The 19,563-nt window shown below is 36.7% G+C and overlaps 2 protein-coding genes across 2 annotated transcripts; both read right to left on the bottom strand.

Annotated features, from left to right (window-relative positions):
• Window positions 1-588: 588 nt before the first annotated feature.
• On the bottom strand, window positions 589-3,904 carry LOC135153844 (micronuclear linker histone polyprotein-like). Its single transcript, XM_064098022.1, has 2 exons — window positions 3,774-3,904; window positions 589-1,576 (listed from the first exon to the last, which is right to left on the bottom strand). Exons 1-2 carry the CDS (start codon window positions 3,902-3,904, stop codon window positions 589-591), a joined length of 1,119 nt encoding a protein of 372 aa, XP_063954092.1.
• A 1,289-nt stretch (window positions 3,905-5,193) lies between these two features.
• On the bottom strand, window positions 5,194-18,846 carry LOC129258638 (death domain-containing protein 1-like). The gene is made up of 12 exons (XM_064098819.1): window positions 18,648-18,846; window positions 14,627-15,164; window positions 13,486-13,849; window positions 12,951-13,127; window positions 12,300-12,598; window positions 11,517-11,678; window positions 9,656-9,916; window positions 8,800-8,956; window positions 8,250-8,462; window positions 7,658-7,718; window positions 5,970-6,109; window positions 5,194-5,449 (listed from the first exon to the last, which is right to left on the bottom strand). The coding sequence occupies exons 2-12, from the start codon at window positions 15,067-15,069 to the stop codon at window positions 5,282-5,284; spliced, it is 2,445 nt and encodes an 814-aa protein (XP_063954889.1). The 5' UTR covers window positions 15,070-15,164; window positions 18,648-18,846; the 3' UTR covers window positions 5,194-5,281.
• Window positions 18,847-19,563: the final 717 nt, after the last annotated feature.

Raw genomic sequence — 19,563 nt, 5'->3', positions numbered from 1 at the left:
TATTCTCTTTTTTTTTTAGGAGCGGGTGGATATCTTTTGAGTATTGAAAAACTGAATTTACAATAAAAACCATTTTCAGTTTTCTGAGAAAATGACGATGTAGAGAAGCTGCTTACCCATGACGTCACAAAACAAATAATCTTAGATTCTAATAGCTTTTTTTTTAATTCTTTGATGGTTCCTCAAACCTTCGCCAATATTTTTTTATAATAATAATAATATGCAACATTTATATATAGCGCTTAATAAACTAAGCGCTGCATACTATTTATAATATTTCCTGTTCTTTTTACAATAAATTTTCTTCAGGGTGAACTTCCCCTTCATTACCGTTGCCGCTCTGAAGCCTGGGAAAGTGTTTCATAAACATTTTTTTGTCTGACTAGATGTCAGATTTGAAACTTAAAAAAAAATTCTGATTGGCTGAGAAGCGCCGTAACTATATGGCAGCTTTCGGAAAAACAGGTATAGCCGGATACAACATCAGTCAAGTGCCTGACATCAAACATGTAATAGTATTAATTGGGATTCTTTCCACCCCTTCCCTCTCCTCTTTTATCCTCCCATTCTCTTCTTGCTCACAACAGTTTATCTTCCACCTTCCCTTTCTCTTCCTTTTTTCCCTTTTGTCTCCCTCTTTCCTTTTGTCTCCCTCTTTCCTTTTGTCTCCCTCTTTCCTTTTGTCTCCCTCTTCCCTTTTGTCTCCCTCTTCCCTTTTGTCTCCCTCTTCCCTTTTGTCTCCCTCTTTCCTTTTGTATCCCTCTTTCCTTTTGTCTCCCTCTTTCCTTTTGTCTCCCTCTTTCCTTTTGTCTCCCTCTTTTCTTTTGTCTCCCTCTTTCCTTTTGTCTCCCTCTTCCCTTTTGTCTCCCTCTTTCCTTTTGTCTCCCTCTTTCCTTTTGTCTCCCTCTTTCCTTTTGTCTCCCTCTTCCCTTTTGTCTCCCTCTTCCCTTTTGTCTCCCTCTTCCCTTTTGTCTCCCTCTTTCCTTTTGTATCCCTCTTTCCTTTTGTCTCCCTCTTTCCTTTTGTCTCCCTCTTTCCTTTTGTCTCCCTCTTTCCTTTTGTCTCCCTCTTTTCTTTTGTCTCCCTCTTTCCTTTTGTCTCCCTCTTCCCTTTTGACTCCCTCTTTCCTTTTGTCTCCCTCTTTCCTTTTGTCTCCCTCTTTCCTTTTGTCTCCCTCTTCCCTTTTGTCTCCCTCTTCCCTTTTGTCTCCCTCTTTCCTTTTGTCTCCCTCTTCCCTTTTGTCTCCCTCTTCCCTTTTGTCTCCCTCTTCCCTTTTGTCTCCCTCTTTCCTTTTGTCTCCCTCTTTCCTTTTGTCTCCCTCTTTCCTTTTGTCTCCCTCTTTTCTTTTGTCTCCCTCTTCCCTTTTGTCTCCCTCTTCCCTTTTGTCTCCCTCTTCCCTTTTGTATCCCTCTTCCCTTTTGTCTCCCTCTTTCCTTTTGTCTCCCTCTTTTCTTTTGTCTCCCTCTTTCCTTTTGTCTCCCTCTTCCCTTTTGTCTCCCTCTTCCCTTTTGTCTCCCTCTTCCCTTTTGTCTCCCTCTTTCCTTTTGTCTCCCTCTTTCCTTTTGTCTCCCCCCATCTCACGATAATGAAATATACAAATAGGCTCCTGACATTACACTATACTACATGAAGCTCCTATATATGTACATGTAGTTGAGCACTTTTCAGTAACTGTAGTTTCGTATAGTCATTATATATATATATATATATATATATATATATATATATATATATATATATATATATATATATATATATATGCTGTAAATGTGAATGAAAGTTTCCAAGTGCCTTTGTCCAGTAATTTATTTCACCAACTCCCACTATCACACATAATTACACGCAATTTTTCATTTTGTTCAATATAATTGTTTTTATTCATTAGACCAAAGCCTTGCAATTTATGTGTTTATGTTTAAACGCCAAATAGTTTGTCTGATATTCAATTATTCACATGGATCGATGTGTATGAATTGTATGTATGTACATATCAACCACTGTTTCAGTGATTGCATCAATCTGTAGGTTCAAGTTATGTAGAATATGTTAGTGCCGTCTGCGTTGTTTGTTTTAATTGTTCATTTATCTTGTTGTATCACCCAGAGCTTTCAAACAAATCGTTTCTTATTATTTTGCATTTTCTATTGAAAATAATATGTTTGCAATAATAATGTTTTTTCCGTCCAATTTGGTAGACAGTAAAGAGGACAGTTAAGTTATTTAGAGGTACGTCAATCGTGAACTTTGGACTTTATGATTCTTGGACCTATGATTGATTTGGATCAGTATTTTAGAAGACTATCTTGATTCAGGTGTAAAGGAAGTCATCAAAATCATAATTTGTTAAAATTAAATTGAATATATTTTGTAAGCGTTCTGTCTCGGTGAGAATTCCCCATTCTGGGTGAATATTACTAAATCTCGTTGAAAATGTTCTGGACAGGGGAGGGGGTAGTTAAATGATGTCAATTCTTATGGTGATTGTCGTCGAAGAACAATATTTTTCGAATGTTTCAAATTTATCGTGTAATTTCATCACGAAAAAAAATCTTTGTCAGAATAAATTATATAGCATTTAGTGATGGATGTTGTAGCACGCACCACGAATCAATGAATAATTAACTTTTCCCAATGCAATTAAAATGATAAAAGAAGCCCTTTCTGGATTCTCCATGCGTAGTACGTAGATTCATTCGTAGCTTCATCCGCACTTACACGAATAGTCTCATGGAGAAAACACACAATTTATTTATGTACGAATCACTCTGTACCAAGTTGTCTGGAACTATATCTAGTATGGGGACTACGTAGGTATTCATTTTCAAATTTTATTTTCAGAATGAATGAAAGATTTCCTTTTTTTAAATGTAAGTAAAAAAGTCGATTGCTTTACTCAATAGAAATATTCAGTCATGGTAGTGGCGATAATGCGGAATTTTGTAATAGATGTAGATATCATCAAAACAAGAGCAACTTGATTAACATTGACCTGGGAAAAGAAAATGCATTTCAACCAGCTGAAGAAAATCCCCAAAAGGCACTCGGAGAATACCCAAATTGGACCCTAAATCCCAATTTTTTTCAAATCACAATAATTTGTGAAAAAGAGAGGACATTTATCATGGTAATTGCCCAAAACAAGTTAATATGTGCTCGTTTGTTCACACCATACACAGCAGATTTTTTTCCGATATAGTGAATACATCGGTTGAATTGCAAATGCGCTGATGTACATTCCAATGATCTATAGATCGTTTACATAGAGTTGGATAAAGCATCGTATGTTAGCATCATATTACTGAAAAATAACTAATCTTGGTGCTTTTTATCAAACCTTCAAAAATCCCCTAAAATTAATGAAAAATCCCAAATTTTGTTTTAATCCCCAAATAATATTTTCCATCCCCAAAGGCTTCTCAAAATCCCAAAATTTTCAAAATTTGGGGATGGAAATCCTCAAATGGCAACACTAATTTTAACCGCAGCAAAAAATATATATATATTAAGCGTACGTTCTTAATGCGCTCATTTAATTGGTTGAAAAAGTCTCGTTTGGTTTTATTTTTATTTACGTTTGATTGTGTCCCTTTCTGAACGGGTCCATGAGCGGAATTCACTATAATGACTATTTGGAAACTAATCTTAGTAACGAATGGCGATAGAACAATATTTACATTTATTACAGGATATAGAACAAATTGTACAATCTGTCTTTCCGTTAATGCCCACAATCATTATCTTCATTATAATGGCAATTGAACGTCAAAATTCACTTGACCTGAAGATTTTTTGCCGGGACCGCTTGTATCTCCTTGCTATACACAATAAAAGTTGCAGGAGTCATTGGCTTTGTCTTTGCTAGTGTCTGTAATCTTGTTGTTGTGAGCTCTATTGCTGTGGCCATATTGTCCATGCAGCTATAGCTGACTTTCAGTGTGTTTCTGTTGCAGACCTTGTGGAGCTGATGTTCTTTTGGGAAGTGCTGTTCCACAAGGGCTAGGAACTTTCTGCCGATGTTCGTCCTAACATGCTTGCTGTAGGGTGGGTTGAACCATGTTATGTTTCGTTTTCTTTGACGTTGGGTTTCTTTACTGCCACTTTTTGAATGTCTCGGTGAGTATACCAGCTTGGGCTTGTGTCCAGCATCTTGAAGTGCTTTTTCGTAGTCTGGTTTGGCACTGTTGGCAATATGGCCACAGCAATAAAAGCTCACAACAACAAGATTACAGACACTAGCAAAGACAAAGCCAATGACTCCTGCAACTGCAGAAAGAAAGAAGACTGTCCGATCCCTGGAAAATGCACGGCCACCAATGTCATCTATGAAGCCGAGGTAGTGACATCTAGGGACAGGAAAGTGTACATCGGGCTCACATCAACTCCATCCAAGACAAGGTACGCAAACCACAAAGCAAGCATCACCAATCGGGGGAAACGGCACCAAACTAAGCTCAGCGAGTACATATGGAGACTGAAGGATGAAGGAACGCCCTACTCAGTCAAATGGAGAATCGTAAGACATGCGCAGCCCTACTCACACAAAACAAAGAGATGCAACCTGTGTCTGTGGGAGAAGTACCACATAATCACGGCCAAGAAAGCAGCAATGATAAACTCAAGAACAGAACTCATTTCAACTTGTAAACACAAGAATAAATTTTTACTTTCAGGTTATGGTTAATCATAGAACACCCCCCCCCCCTTATGTGTCAAACACACTCCACCCCAACATTACCCCCAATTCTCCTTACTCAGTTTAAAGAATAGCTATTATCTGTTCACTGTAGTCATTTATCCCCCTTACATTGTGTCTTTTGTTTGTTTGCTTGACTGCACTAGAGTTATTGTTCTATTCAACTGTACTTTAGTTCAACATTAAATTTGATTTAGTTGCTGATGAATCCTCAGGGGGAAACAGTCTGTACAACTAAAATCTAAGCAACTCGCTCCACCCTATTACTATACTATATATATATATATATATATATTATGAATATATGAACATTTTCAAAACAAGATGCAGCAAAAAAATGAGAGAGAGAGAGAGAGAGAGGGGGAAGAGAGGGGAAAAAGGATAGAGGAACATATCTATAAAAAAAAAGGATAGAGGAAAAGCAAAGAGACAAGAAGGGGGATGAACATGCACCTTACATACTGTTTACGACATATATTATACACTAGACAAAACAAAAATAGAATTACAAATATGTGTAATTTCATTGATCATTATCAAGAATGAGACAAAAGGATGACATTTTGTAAATAGCAAATATAATTCTTCCTAATCTTCAAAGTCTTCTGCGTATTCATTGTCTGGTTCGCTATCTCGATATCGCAGTTCTTCGCCAAGATCATACCTCCCACAGCGAGTCAATGAAGATAATATCTTCCTATCCTTGTTGTAGGCCTTGGGTAAGCTACTCCTCCATGTAACTAACATATCAAAGATCTAGAGAAAATACAAAAAAGATATTGAATAAAGTCAAAGTTATGTTCCAATTATGTTAAGAAAATCTTGTTGTTAAAGTAACTCCAGACATCTTTGAAGGGGGGGGGGGGTGGCATAATATACACAAGACACAGTGATATACGAATTATGCAGACGTGAATCTAGAGTGGGGGGGGGGGGGGCAGTGTGAAAGTACGGGTGTATCCGTAAAATTGCAACAACAACAACAAATAAAAAGAGAGAAAACAATAACCAAAATTGTCTCTTTCTTATGTGGGGGGGGGGGAGCTCGTCAAATAATTGGGACAAAAAGCACCCCTTCAAAAAAATCCTGGTTGATTCTGGACTTGTACTTAATTGTCGCCAACGGGAAGCTTTAATTATTTCTAAATAAAAAGAGTAAAATTCACTGAGCAAGTTATGTTTCTCTGGATTTTCTTTATCAGTTGACATCCTATCGGCATTTTCAGCCTTGAGTCCGGGCCTGGAGTACCCCTATAAATTAAATGATGTGACTAACCTGTTGTTCTTGCGCGTCAGGATTGTTTCTCTTGATGCTCTGAACACGATTCTTTTTCAATCCTAGGTATCCAGCTAATGATTCCCATTCATTACCAAGCTCACTAGCTAACCATCTTAGGTTGGAGTTACACACCATACCTGACAAAACAAGCAATCATTACATTAATTTCAATTGTAGACAATTATTCATTATTTTGAACAAGTGGGATGCCTCTGGCGGTCTCACCTGCATCACGCGATTCAATATAGCAGCAGTGCTGACTTTGAAAACTACTATAACTCGCATAAGATGTTCAGTGATACTTGGTTACTCTTATGTCCAAGTTTTATGAACTAGACCAATACACTTACAGAGATATGATGGTAATTCAACAAATACCCCCAACATGGCCAAAGTTCATTGACTTTACATGACCTTTGAACTTGAACATGTGACCTAAAACTCGCACATGATGTTCAGTGATACTTGATTACTCTTATGTCCAAGTTTCATGAGTCAGACCCATAAACTCTCAAAGCTATGATGGTAATTCAACAAATACCCCCATTATGGCCAAAGTTCATTGACCTTTGACCTTGGTCATGTGACCTGAAATGTGCACATGATGTTCAGTGATACTTGATTACTCTTATGTCCAAGTTTTATGAACTAGACCAATATACTTTCAAAGTTATGATAGTAATTCAACAAATACCCCCAATTTGGCCAAAGTTCATTGACCCTAAATGACCTTTGACTTTAATCATGTGACCTGAAACTTGCACAGGATGTTCAGTGATACTTGATTACTATTATGTTTAAGTTTCATGAATCAGATCCATAAACATTCAAAGTTATGATGGTAATTCAACAGATACCCCCAATTCGGCCAAAGTTCATTGACCCTAAATGACCTTTGACCTTGGTCATGTGACGTGAAACTCATGCAAGAGGTTCAGTGATACTTGGTTAACCTTATGTCCAAGTTTCATGAACTAGGTCCATATATTTTCTAAGTTATGATGACATTTCAAAAACTTAACCTTAGGTTAAGATTTTGATGTTGATTCCCCCAACATGGTCAAAGTTCATTGACCCTAAATGACCTTTGACCTTGGTCATGTGACATGAAACTCGGGCAGGACGTATAGTAATACTTGATTAACCTTATGGTCAAGTTTAATGAACTAGGTCCATATACTTTCTAAGTTATGCTGTCATTTAAAAAAACTTAACCGAAGGTTACGATTTGGTGTTGACGCCGCCGTCGCCGTCGCCGTCGGAAAAGCGGCGCCTATAGTCTCACTCTGCTATGCAGGTGAGACAAAAACTGATGTTAATGGTGTTTTAAGGGAATAATTTCCTTTCGATATTGTGATTTTTATCATATTTCTGTCTCAAGGACTGATCAGCTGTGAATCGATACCTACAACATATCCTCCTCCTCCTCATCATCACACACGTCATTGAAACATAATAATAATAGCAATTATCAACATCATCTTCATCATCACCATCATCACCATCATCATCATCATCACCACCACCACCACCACCACCATCATCACCACCACCACATCCACTACCGCCGCCGCCGCAACCACCACCATCATCATCATCGTTATCATCATCGTCGTCATCATCGTCATCATCATCATCAGAGAAAGAAAGGGAGGGATATAGATTAAGAATTATATTTTTCTTACCTCCTGCATCTATAGCCGTAGTCCTGTACCGGCTTGGAGGAAGCGGTTGGTCTGGTTCAGTCTGCAATACAAAAACAAATTCGTCATGCATTCAATACAATATATTTTATCAAACATAGGCCTAGGCTATACCAGTAAAGCACAAAGTAATTTCTCGAATGATGAGCTATAGCAGGCTAGTATTTAACAATAAAGATTCGATGACAGCCATGCCATTTATAGTAATGGTATATGGCGTCTCTCTCTCACTCTTTCTCCTTCCTGTATGTTTGTCTCTTATTCTATATTTATCTCTTAAATTCAATTTCAATCATTTCAATGTGCATTTATTTCTCGATTCTAAAAAGCACTTAGCATGAAATATTTATTTCCTCTTCTACACAGTGCATGTGATTTTCTTAATTTGCATTTAGATATAGAATCTCTTCCTAGTATGACTGAGAGAAAGTGAAATTGTCGGGGAGAAATATAAAGAAATAATATGAATGAGGAAGGAATGAAAGGGAAGGAAATACGGAAACCGAGAAAGACAATCAAATCAAATACAGAAAAAATAAAGAAATCTTGAACAAGTCTAGCACTCTGACCCTACCTTTGGTAGAGCAATATGAAGCTTGCAGAGTAAATCAGGAGAATTCTTGAAGAAACTGCTTTGATCTGAAGACTTGTTATCCTTTATCTTTTTCTCATCTTTTAATGAAATCGGTTTGTTTTCCTTCTCTGTCTTTTTCTCCTTTGCTTTCGCCTCTGCTTCTTTCAACATAGTTTCCTCAGGGTCTTCCATGTCTTCCAGTGTGATGCGAGCCTGTTAACATGGCAACAAGATGAGACAAACATACATTATATAGAATTACTTTACAGATGAAATTATAATGACCTAACTCTCCATCATATCTACTGGTAAAGTAAAACTTAGAATAAAATCCTGTTGAGTCTATATTTCCGACCTTTCATTTCAGACTATCTTTATGAACTTGATTTAGATTAAGTGCTTATACTAATTAAGCTAAATGATTGGTAGTATATTTCAAAACAATTATACAGATCAAAACGGGTTTAACCTATGTGGTAGTAGACTACCTGAGACGTTGACCAATTGATTGTCGACAAAATGAATCATAAACCCGTAAGACAAAGATTACCTTTCCATAGAACTCAGCACATCCTCGGTACTCGGGTGAACTGTGATTTCCAAATCGATTTACTTCTTTCAACTCGATGAAGTGAAAGATCCGACGATTAGAATGAAAATTAATTTTCAATTCATTTCGGTCTACCATCTGAACGTTGCCATTGAACCTGATAAAAATTAATAACAAAATGAAAAGGATATTTGATTCAATATGTTCAAGAACTTATTATTATTGTTAAGCTGCTGTTCCAATGAATTGTTCTTGGTCCTTCTGAACAGTGGCGTAATGGATCAAAGATTTTGAGGATTACAACATATTGTATACTGGAACATTTCTAAAAAGTCGAAAGCGGGCAAAGCGAGCAAGCGAGGACTTTGACATTTTTTAAGTGAAAATTTCATAAAGTGAAAATTTAATTGTTGTGATAGCTCTTGACATTATATTCAGCATAATATAATATTAGATTTTACCGTTTTCCTTTCTTCTTTATTTCCACTTTTTTTTCTTCTTGGTAGTGGAACTTTTTTTTCTAGTTTCCTAGTAACTTAACCACTGTAGTCAATCGCTGGTTAGCTGGTTTGTATACTAGTAGTGTGATGTTATTTTAAAGGAGGGGTACATACAATGTTAAAGTCTGTCACTAATTATTAAAATTTGGGAATGACAATTTTGGCATGCTGTATATATATATATATATAAAAGTAATTATATTTTGGTAAGTTTGCCATCCAGTAGTTACTACCATGATAAACAGCCAAACAAAATGGGAGGATTCCATAGATGTGACCTTTGGGTGTGACCATTGGATGACAAAGTTACTGGGAAAGTTTAGACCGATGCAGCAGCTCGAGGCCTAGGACCTTACCTGAGTGTAATTTCCTGTCCCTCTGTCATTGGTATATCATCGCTATGATCGGGTGATCCGTCATAACCATCATTAAGAAGCTTTCTGAGGACATTGTCTAACTGTTTGGAAGGCACACATGTAACCACTGCTCGGTGAGGCTCGTCTTCCTTGGGTATGAATACCAGTTTAGCATATCGAATTTGAAGAGCAAGTTCGAAGGTATTGGCGATGCTCTTGACAGGGTAGCGAGCTTCCTGGGCAACCCGTAAGATAACCAACCTATAGGATAGTATACAAATATCAAACGTTTATGAGTGCAATGGTTCGGAATATTACATGAGCTGGCAAGTTGAACAGGTCTATAATGGTTTTTATAAAAAAACAAACATGGATGCAGCAGACGGGGCGTGTGAATTTTCAAAAATAGCTATATATATTCGATAGTCATCGCTGATGACCAAGGAAGTGGGCGAATTAGAATAAGAGAATAACAAACTTAAAAGAAATAATGAAATTGTGAAGAAATGACAATTATGTTTGTAAAAAAAAACACAACTTTTGTTCATAAACACTCGGCAAAAAAAGTTCTTGGACACTTAGAAAACTTAAAATATTTCATATAGATATTTGATTAAAGGCAAATTATTGTATGTCAACATGACCAGACAATATTCCTCTTCCAGTATGACTTGACATTTTCATGTTAACAGTCATGCATGGGCGGTTAAATGCTTTAAACAATAGCAATGTCAGTAAAAGAAAATTGCAAGAAATGGATCAGTCAGTGCATGGCTGGTTACAGGCATTAAACAATAGCAATGTCAGTAAAAGAAAATTGCAATAAAACGATCAGTCATTCTTTCAGTTGTGAAAGTTTATGTGGCATAAATATCCATTAAATGATAAAAGCAAACTTAAAGTCAAATACCACTCTAAAAGAGAAGAGAAAGTTATCCACCTTGGATGCATCACTCTTCCACTGGAATTTTAAGTCAAAGTTAGTCGATGAAAAAAATGTCAAATTTCAGTATCTTGGCATAAGCAAAAGAAAATTCAATATCTCGTTTGTCCACCCTGGCTCTGAATGAGTGCAGCACATCGACGTCGCATGCTTGTCACAAGTCGGCGAATTTGCTCTGGGGTGTTTTTTGGCCCATTCTTCCAGGAGATAACGCCGGACATCTTGAAGAGTGTCTCCTGGTTGAATTCTTTGATTGACCGATTTTCCTAGCTGATCCCACAAGTGTTCAATCGGGTTCATGTCTGGTGAACAAGCGGGCCATGGATACAAGCGCTGAACATTGTGGTCATCCAGAAATCTTTGGACAATGTTCGCTCGATGGGGACAACCCCCTGTTGAAATTGTTGAACGTATGCCTACAGGATGGCCATGATCATTAGCTTTTGAATGGTCCATTTCTTGCTATTTTCTTTTACTGACATTTCTATTGTTTAAAGCATCTAACCGCCCATGCACGACTGTTAACATGAAAATGTCATGTCATACTGGAAGAGGAATATTGTCTGGTCATGTTGACATACAATAATTTGCCTTTAATCGAATATCTATATGAAATATTTTAAGTTTTCTAAGTGTCCAAGAACTTTTTTTGCCGAGTGTATATATATATTTATATATATATATATATATATATATATGCATATAAATTATGAGCAAGTTATGCCATCATAAATCGGTGCATGATAATCGTCATATTTATAATAGAAACTTGTATTAAAAGAATCTCTTAACAGTCTTTAAGTTTTGTAGTAAGAAAAAAATACCATCCCTGACAAAGCCTTTGAGATACGGCACTGAGAGCTATCATATCACTTATCGAGCTGCAGGTACGAGATAGATACGCGCAGTGAGTCTTACCTACTAACCGGTTCATTGAAATCTATAGCTACCACGTCTTTCTTTATCTGTTTGATAGTTATATCATCTAGCTCATTCCATTGTGAGGTTTGCTCCTGTTTGGCTAACAGATAGAGGGCGTCCTGAGAAGGATCACCGCCGAAGATACTACTCTTGGTTGATCTGGAAAAAATAATAGGTGAAATTTTTGCCTGAAAGGAGTATACTCTTTTTACTCTCTTTAAACATAATAATAGGAGTAAATCTATCGTGAAATAAAGACGAAAGTGTTTAATTTCACTCTTCATGGTTGTAGAGTATTTATATATTCCTCGAATGATATCAGCACTGGATGAAGCAAATTGGAGCTAAAGACTGGTCAATTTACATTACACCTCTGATATGAGTTATTAATATTATTTCGTAGTATGAGTGGGATTGGATGTTTGAGTTTGAGTTTATATGTGTGTATATAATAATAATACAGTATAGCGCATATCACATTATGAATAATGTCTCTATGCGCTTCCAAAAGACTTGGATATTATTACCCCAGCTGTAGCTTAATTGGCAGCCGTGATTACTAAGATTACAGCGCACACGCATTTCAAGGAATATAAATTCCTGCCAGGTACCCATTCACCTCACCTTGGTTGAGTGCAGTACAATGTGGATGAATTACTTGCTGAAGGAAACTACGCCATGGCTGGGATATTCCGCAAGTTGCATTTCATCAATAAAAAAATTGAATTTTAGGAGGATTTCTCAACCAATCATAAAAAAGACGAAAAACTCTTTCTATACCTGATGACGACCACACCCTCAGGATGTAGAGGGTCCATATTGCTGGAAGACTTCTCTTTCTTCCCTCCCCCTCCTCCTCCTCCAGATCCTCCTGCTGATCCAGTAGAATCCCCCGCTCCTCCAGGAGCATCATTGCTCTTGTGAGGGTTGGGTGGACATGGTATGGTTAGTGTAACAGGTTTCTCAAAGTGTTTTTTTGTAGAATGGGTCAGGTGAATGATAGGACTGGCTGTTATAAGCTCTGAGCAGTGGCGAAGACGGGATTTAATCTCGCTTACTACATTCTCAGCCGGTTGAACCTGTATGTGATATGGTAAACCAACTATGCATCATTTGATTTCAATGGTTCGTATAAAATAGTGAAACAAGATTTAAGTATATAGATTTTTGGTTACAGTGCAGATGGTCAAACGTGGCAAAGTCAATGTTAGATTTTACTTAATTAGTAACTATCATAACTTCCAGGAGGGTATTTCATCAACAAAGCTGGCAACCTTAATTGTTAGATCTGACAATTTTACTTGATTTTGAATGGCTGAAAAACACATTTCCTATGGTTACTCATTTTGTGAAACGCTACTTTGGATAGGGATGCAGAGTTGTCATGTTTAGGTTTTGAGATGGGGCTCTTAAACAAGGATGTAACCTCACCTCTAAAGTAACACTGATGAGACTGCATGCTCCCATAGGATACGTGATGGTAACTCGATGATCAGCAGACGATTTCAAGGTTCCACCTTTCTTAGTAACCGTTTGTTTATCTCTTGCTAGCCTAGCAACCACTACAAATGATGCAAGACGGTTGGTCTTAACTTCAGCAAACGGACCCTGTGTATAAACGTCATAAAGATTAGTAACATCACTTCATCAGTTCATTCAAAGTCTGAGTTACGATTTCTCAACAGCCTTGACTGTAAGTCACCATAAATCAATTGGATTTGTCGGCCCTATAGAGTTTTCACATCCTCTATAGTGTGATTGACTCAATACGTGGCCTCGAGAAGATTATGAAATTTACATCGATGATACTTGAAAATGGCAATAATGATAAAGATAGAAATGATGATGATGAATCAACACTGTCTTATTGAGATGATGATTGCTATTTTTACTGGAAGAAAGTATATCATTACCTTTTGTTCTACATGTATAATAATTACCTCAAATAAGGAAAGTATATAATTACCTTTTGTTCTATAAATGTACTTTCAGTTGCCAGGGTAGCAACTGTCTGCCAATCTTCATCATTTCTTCCTCTCATCTTGACGATGAACTCTTTCGTGCTCGTCATCCTTGCCGATACTGTATACGGTATCGCTACCACGATGGGAGCCCCGAGATCGTCATGCACCTCATCGTCATCATCGTCGTCTTCATGGCGTAGTCTGACTACGTTGCTAACCATTTCTTGGCTGTCATCCATTGCGTTAGTACTGAGGTTGTTATGTAGGTGGCAGGTGAGGTGAAGTGATGAAGGGGGCGGGAAGAAATCATCTTTAAAGCGAATAACACATCCGACCTCTTCCTCTCCATTTACTTTCAAGGGAAGTCTGAAAGATATCAATAAAATCATCCAGTAATAAACCTTATCAGCAGAGCATTCCATTTAAGCTTTGGGGGAGTTTTTGCTCTGCGATGTACGGAGGATTCAACAAAATATCCTCAAATGACAAAGAACAGCTGGGAGGCCTTTGTTAGAAATTGGTGAACCGGAACACGTTTATTGTTTCGGAGGCAACGAAAGATTACAGATATGTCGCTTGTCCAGATTCATTGGCTGAACTGCAATTGATTCACCAATTTTCGACAAAAGACTTTTGTGCTGTTCCTTGTTATGAAGGGCATTTGACATACGTTTTCTACGTTCTTGAATAATCCGTACATCGCTGAGCAAAAAGATCCCTTCCCAGGAACACATTACCAGCGCCAGGAGGTTTCGGTGTTTTTATCTGGGGAGGGGCGAAATAAGAACGCCATTAAAACAAATGAATAACATTCAACATGTTCATTTTAGTGTTATATCGACCCCAGACTCTATCTATTTAATGTTCTTCTTTCTTTTCATTAATTTGTTTTTTAAAGTGACTGAACAATCAGGGGCTGTCTCTCTCCCCAACACCCCCTCATCGTGGCACCACCCACTGCATGAATTTTATGATACAGAGTAAAGCAAAGCCGCAATCGTCATGATAGTCATTATATTGCTGCCCCCTAAGTTCGCCTCATCATGTATTACATATGATGATACAATCATAATCATCATTGCTATTATCATCATCAATATTATGATGGTTTATATTATCATAATAATCAATATAATTACTCACACATGATATGGCCATTCTAATAGGTTCTCTTTCATTGATAATCGAGGTGTCAATGCACGTTTATTATTGTCTGCCTTCTCTTCTTGTTCATCCGTTCGTCTTTCTTCTCCTACTGCTTTATCCCCGTCATCTTCCTCTAATTCTTTCTTCGTATTCTCATTATTGTCGTCAGTTTTGTTCTCAGTATCTTCATCAGATTCCTCTTCAAAATTCTCGTCATATTCCCCCGCTTCAGCTGTCTTCTCATTTCCCTCTTCTTCAACACTATTATCTGATCCATCTTTAGCATCGTTTGCCAATGTCTGTTCTTCTTTATCCTTCTCTTCGACTTGCTCCCTCTCTTTGATGCTTTCTAGGTTGTCTTTGGCTTCGGTGATTTCGTCAGCGGCTTCGGCAGCTTTCGCTCTTGCTTCAGCGGCAGCGTTTTCAGCTTCGGCCGCCATTCGGTTAGCTTCGGCTACTTCTGCAGTTAGTCTGGCAAGGGTTGCTCGTGTTTCGGCAGCGGCAGCAACAGCTTCTGTGCTCCCCTTTTTGTTATCTGTATCAAGAGGTGAAAATAATAATAAAAAGTATGAATTAATTGCATGCAATTGCTGTTGAGGATTTTATATATATAATTTGTATTTATCTTGTTACCCCAAGCATGGAAGTAGGCATGAAAGTTGTGTACGCGTAACCGTATCGATACAATTCCAAATTATGTGTTATTGTATATGGGGGGGGGGGGACTTCCAACGGTCATACAGACAACATTGAAATAATTACTAAATTTTATGCAGATTAGTCAACTAATATTCAAGTTTTCTTTGGAACTTGCTGCAGAAGAAAGCAATGTGAAATAGTTTTAACCAAACAAAGCAACACATATTGAATGTATGTGCTTTGGCTAGAGATTGAATTTGAAGAAAACAAAACACGATAGATAAAATAAGAAAATTGAGGTGTTTTATATACTTCTTGGTATAATCGCGTAAACACTCTATATATTTGTTGCTGTACTTTCACGATTAATGGAAAATTGGATTCAGAATAGGCCTATTGTTATAAACGTATTATTGTGGGTATCGATGATAACACTGTGAATTCTAAAACAGAATGCCGTATTGTTATTATTGTGTGAAACTCGTTGGTTCATAGAGATATTAGATGTTTTATTCATGAAGACAGATCGAATTGCACTTTAATACCATCACATCAATCGATAACAACCATTGTATATCTGTATCCTTTAAAAGTTCGCCAAAAATTGAAAAGGTTTCATTGATTTGCAGGAAGCATTTTTCATCATCATGATAGGTTTGCTTATCAACTTTCAAATTCGTAATAAAAAAAATTAATCGATCTTTTCTACATACAAACGCATGTGATCACAATGCAATTCACCAGAAGCGATGATTCAGGGGGGAGGGGATCAGGGGGCGATCGACCCCATAGAAATATTTATGGGCAAATATATCGATTTGCTCCCCATAATTATGACAACTTTCATAATATTCAATGCAAATATATTGTTTAATTCAAATTATTGGAAAGCTCTATAAAACCATTGAAATTGTCGTAAATGTACTATTAAACATACAAAATTGTCATTTTGTTCAATGTTCTGTTACATAATTTTGGGCCATTTTTCTCACCCCTCCGCAATCCGAAACATGTATCAACGCCCCTGTAATTCACAAAACAAAGTGACGCCATATAATTCAGTTCGTTTAAAAGCGCAATTAATCTCAATATCGACAATCGCGAATTTTTATTGTTTTTAAGGTAAAATACTTTGCTGGTTAGCATTGGAAATGCTTTGTTTCTTCTTCACATCATTTTGATTAGGTGTTTCTACCCAAGCACATTTATGAAATGAAAATGCATTCATCATCCTATATACATTGAGTGGTTAATAACGCGAGATTGATGAATGTTACTCAAAGTCGATCGATTGGATCAATTAATTGTGATAAATAGTTACTATGGTAACGTTCATTCGTGTATGATAAGCCAAGAAACATGTTTCGTTGCCATCGTAATGATTTTAATGTTTTCTAAAACTGCGTAATATACCTGCAGGTGTTGATGCTCTTATTCCATTATCATTATAAACATTTTAATGTTGCTTTAAGTATTGAGAAGAAAAGTGGTGGTATCACATGTTCCGGGGAAGGGGGGGGGGGTAGTAATTTGCAACATAATTTGCTCCATGCAGGGGTGGAGGTACAGGGATCTGTTGCCCCCTTTAATTGTCAACATAAAGATAAAAACAGGAAGAGGAAGGAAACGGAGAAATAACACGAACGAAGAAAGAGTACCAAAGAGAAATTTCTGAATCGTGAAAACAGCTTTTATATATCAAAATAACGGAAAACGTAGAAACGTTTTCCGTTATTTTGATATATAAAAGCTGTCACCCTTGCCCCCATCCGTCACCCCTAACGAAATACCCACACGTCACCATGAATAGATTTAACTGTCATGACTGGTTGATTTGAATTAATACTGCAGTCCCGTGTTCAAATTTCTGGGATATTTTTCATCGAGTAATACGTTTGATACATTTAGGAAAGACAATTGTCAAACAATGTACATACAGAGTGAAAGTATCTTTGATACACTGCATAGAAATAATTAAAATATCTGCAGACTCCGTCGAAAATAGGGCGAGCTTGAAATTATCTAAAAATACTTCACTCTATAAATAAGTGCTAAGCGTTTTTTTACATAAACATGGTAAAAGGATACTATTTGATGCACAGTGTATCACTTTAATATTCAAATATCTAAACAAAAAAAAAGCCTGAAACGAACATCCAATCTAGCAAACAAATTAGTTTTCTTACAATAATGCTTTAGGGGATAAGTTACTAACACATAGAATCATTAAATTGAACAAAAAAGGCATAAAATTAGATTGCTGAGAATTTGATTGATGAGAGAAGCTGATTTCGGCTATTTGTATAACTACCTCCCACTTTACTTGCGAGTTATGAATATGAATAAAGCTCCTTTTCGGAAGAGGATTTCCAGAACCCAAATGATTTTAAATACAGATCATCATAATTATTATTAAAGGACAAGTCCACCGCAACAAAAAGTTGATTTGAATAAAAAGAGGAAAATCCAACAAGCATAACACTGAAAATTTCATCAAAATCGGATGTAAAATAAGAAAGTTATGACATTTCAAATTTTCGCTTAATTTCACAAAACAGATATATGCACATCCTGGCTGGTATGCAAATGAGGAGACTATGACGTCATCCACTCACTATTTCTTTTGTATTTTATTGTATGAAATATAAAATATTCTAATTATGTCCTCATTGTCAAGTGAAAAACGATTAATTCCTCCCTGAACATGTGGAATTAGCATTGTTTAACACTATATGGTTAAGTCAAGTCGGTACTTATTGTCAAATCTATAAAAAATGAAATATTGTATAATTCAAACAATAAAAAACAAAAGAAATAGTGAGTGATGAACATCATCCACTGACTCAACTAGTTGTGCATATCACTGTTTTGTGAAAAATAAGCGAAACTTTAAAATGTCATAACTTTCTTATTTTACATCCGATTTTGATGAAATTTTCAGCACTATGCTAGTTTGATTTTTCTCTATTTATTCAAGTCAGCATTTTATTGGGGTGGACTTGACCTTTAATAAATTCAGACTCTCTTGCGTCATGGCAAATACACAATATTGGCTTCTTTCATTATCACGAGTGGTAATTTTTTTTGAAGATTTCTAAACTTTAATTTTATAGACCTGTTTCATGCAGGTATTTTTGCCAGTACATTTAAGCTGTAAGTTGTGTATACTATTTGCAGTCTTAACCCAATTATGCACCAGACTACAATATACATTTTTGAAATGTGCTTGGGCCAATATAGCTAAGAACGTCATAGAACACAATAACTAAATCTTCAATTCATTCGCAATATTCATGGACTATAATACTAACAGATCTATCAGAAGCATATTGTGTATACTGCAAAAATGAACTATCATATTGTAAAAATTAATAACTACCTGATGTGTCTCTGGCGCCTCATGCGAGTTAAAGTCCCTGCATAATTGCATACAAAACTTCGGCACTAATACCACATTAAATCCTGGATGAAAGTTCACAAAATTGGGCCTGAATGAGTTGGGACTTGGAAATATCCTAAGTAATGAAGTGCATGTATGTTGCTGTACGTGTATGTGAAAGCTTGATAGAGTGCTGACTGGAATACAGTAATAGTGATCATATCAGACCGTATTAGCGTGTGGTTACTAGGGAGAAGAGAGAAAAGTACACAAATCTAAAACTACCCCGTGAAACAGACCAACCTTCCATGGCTCTCTGATCAACCCGTTCACACTATCTAAAAATTTCCTTAATTGTAAGTCGTTACTGACTTGAGTGCCTGAAATCGCATGCTCAGGCCTATATTATCAGAGGATTATGTATATGCCTGACTCTTCTCAATGCATTTATTTCCTTATTTAAAGATTCGAAAACGCCTTATTTGCTTTGATAAAAATTACCGATCTTTCACACAGAAAAAATCGTGATGATTCTAGTGAAAAAATAAGGCTAATGGCGATTTTTTTTTTTTTAGTACGTGTGAAACCAAACTAGAACATGATTAGAATCACGAATTCAAATTCTACTCTGGGGGTGAATTCCAGTTAAGTTTCACTCAAATTACGGTATACGAATTTTGCGTGTGAAAGGCTTGACCTCCAAACATTTTTTTGGGGGTGGAGCTTACGTGACCTTTCAAGCACTTCCGGAGATGATAAAATTGCCATGCACTCATCGTAGTTTGTATTTGCGATGCAGTGCTTTGATTTACAAGTCATCAAGGACCTCCTTCGCTCGGGAATTCGAATTCGAATTCAAATCACAGCTTTCGAGCGAGCGTGTGAAAGGTCCGATGATTCTAAAGACGAATTGCAA

This window comes from Lytechinus pictus, chromosome 4 (assembly GCF_037042905.1).
Source record: "Lytechinus pictus isolate F3 Inbred chromosome 4, Lp3.0, whole genome shotgun sequence".
Lineage (NCBI taxonomy): Eukaryota > Metazoa > Echinodermata > Echinoidea > Temnopleuroida > Toxopneustidae > Lytechinus > Lytechinus pictus.
Note: the sequence above shows the minus strand (reverse complement) of the source record. Positions and strands in the feature narration are given on the sequence as shown.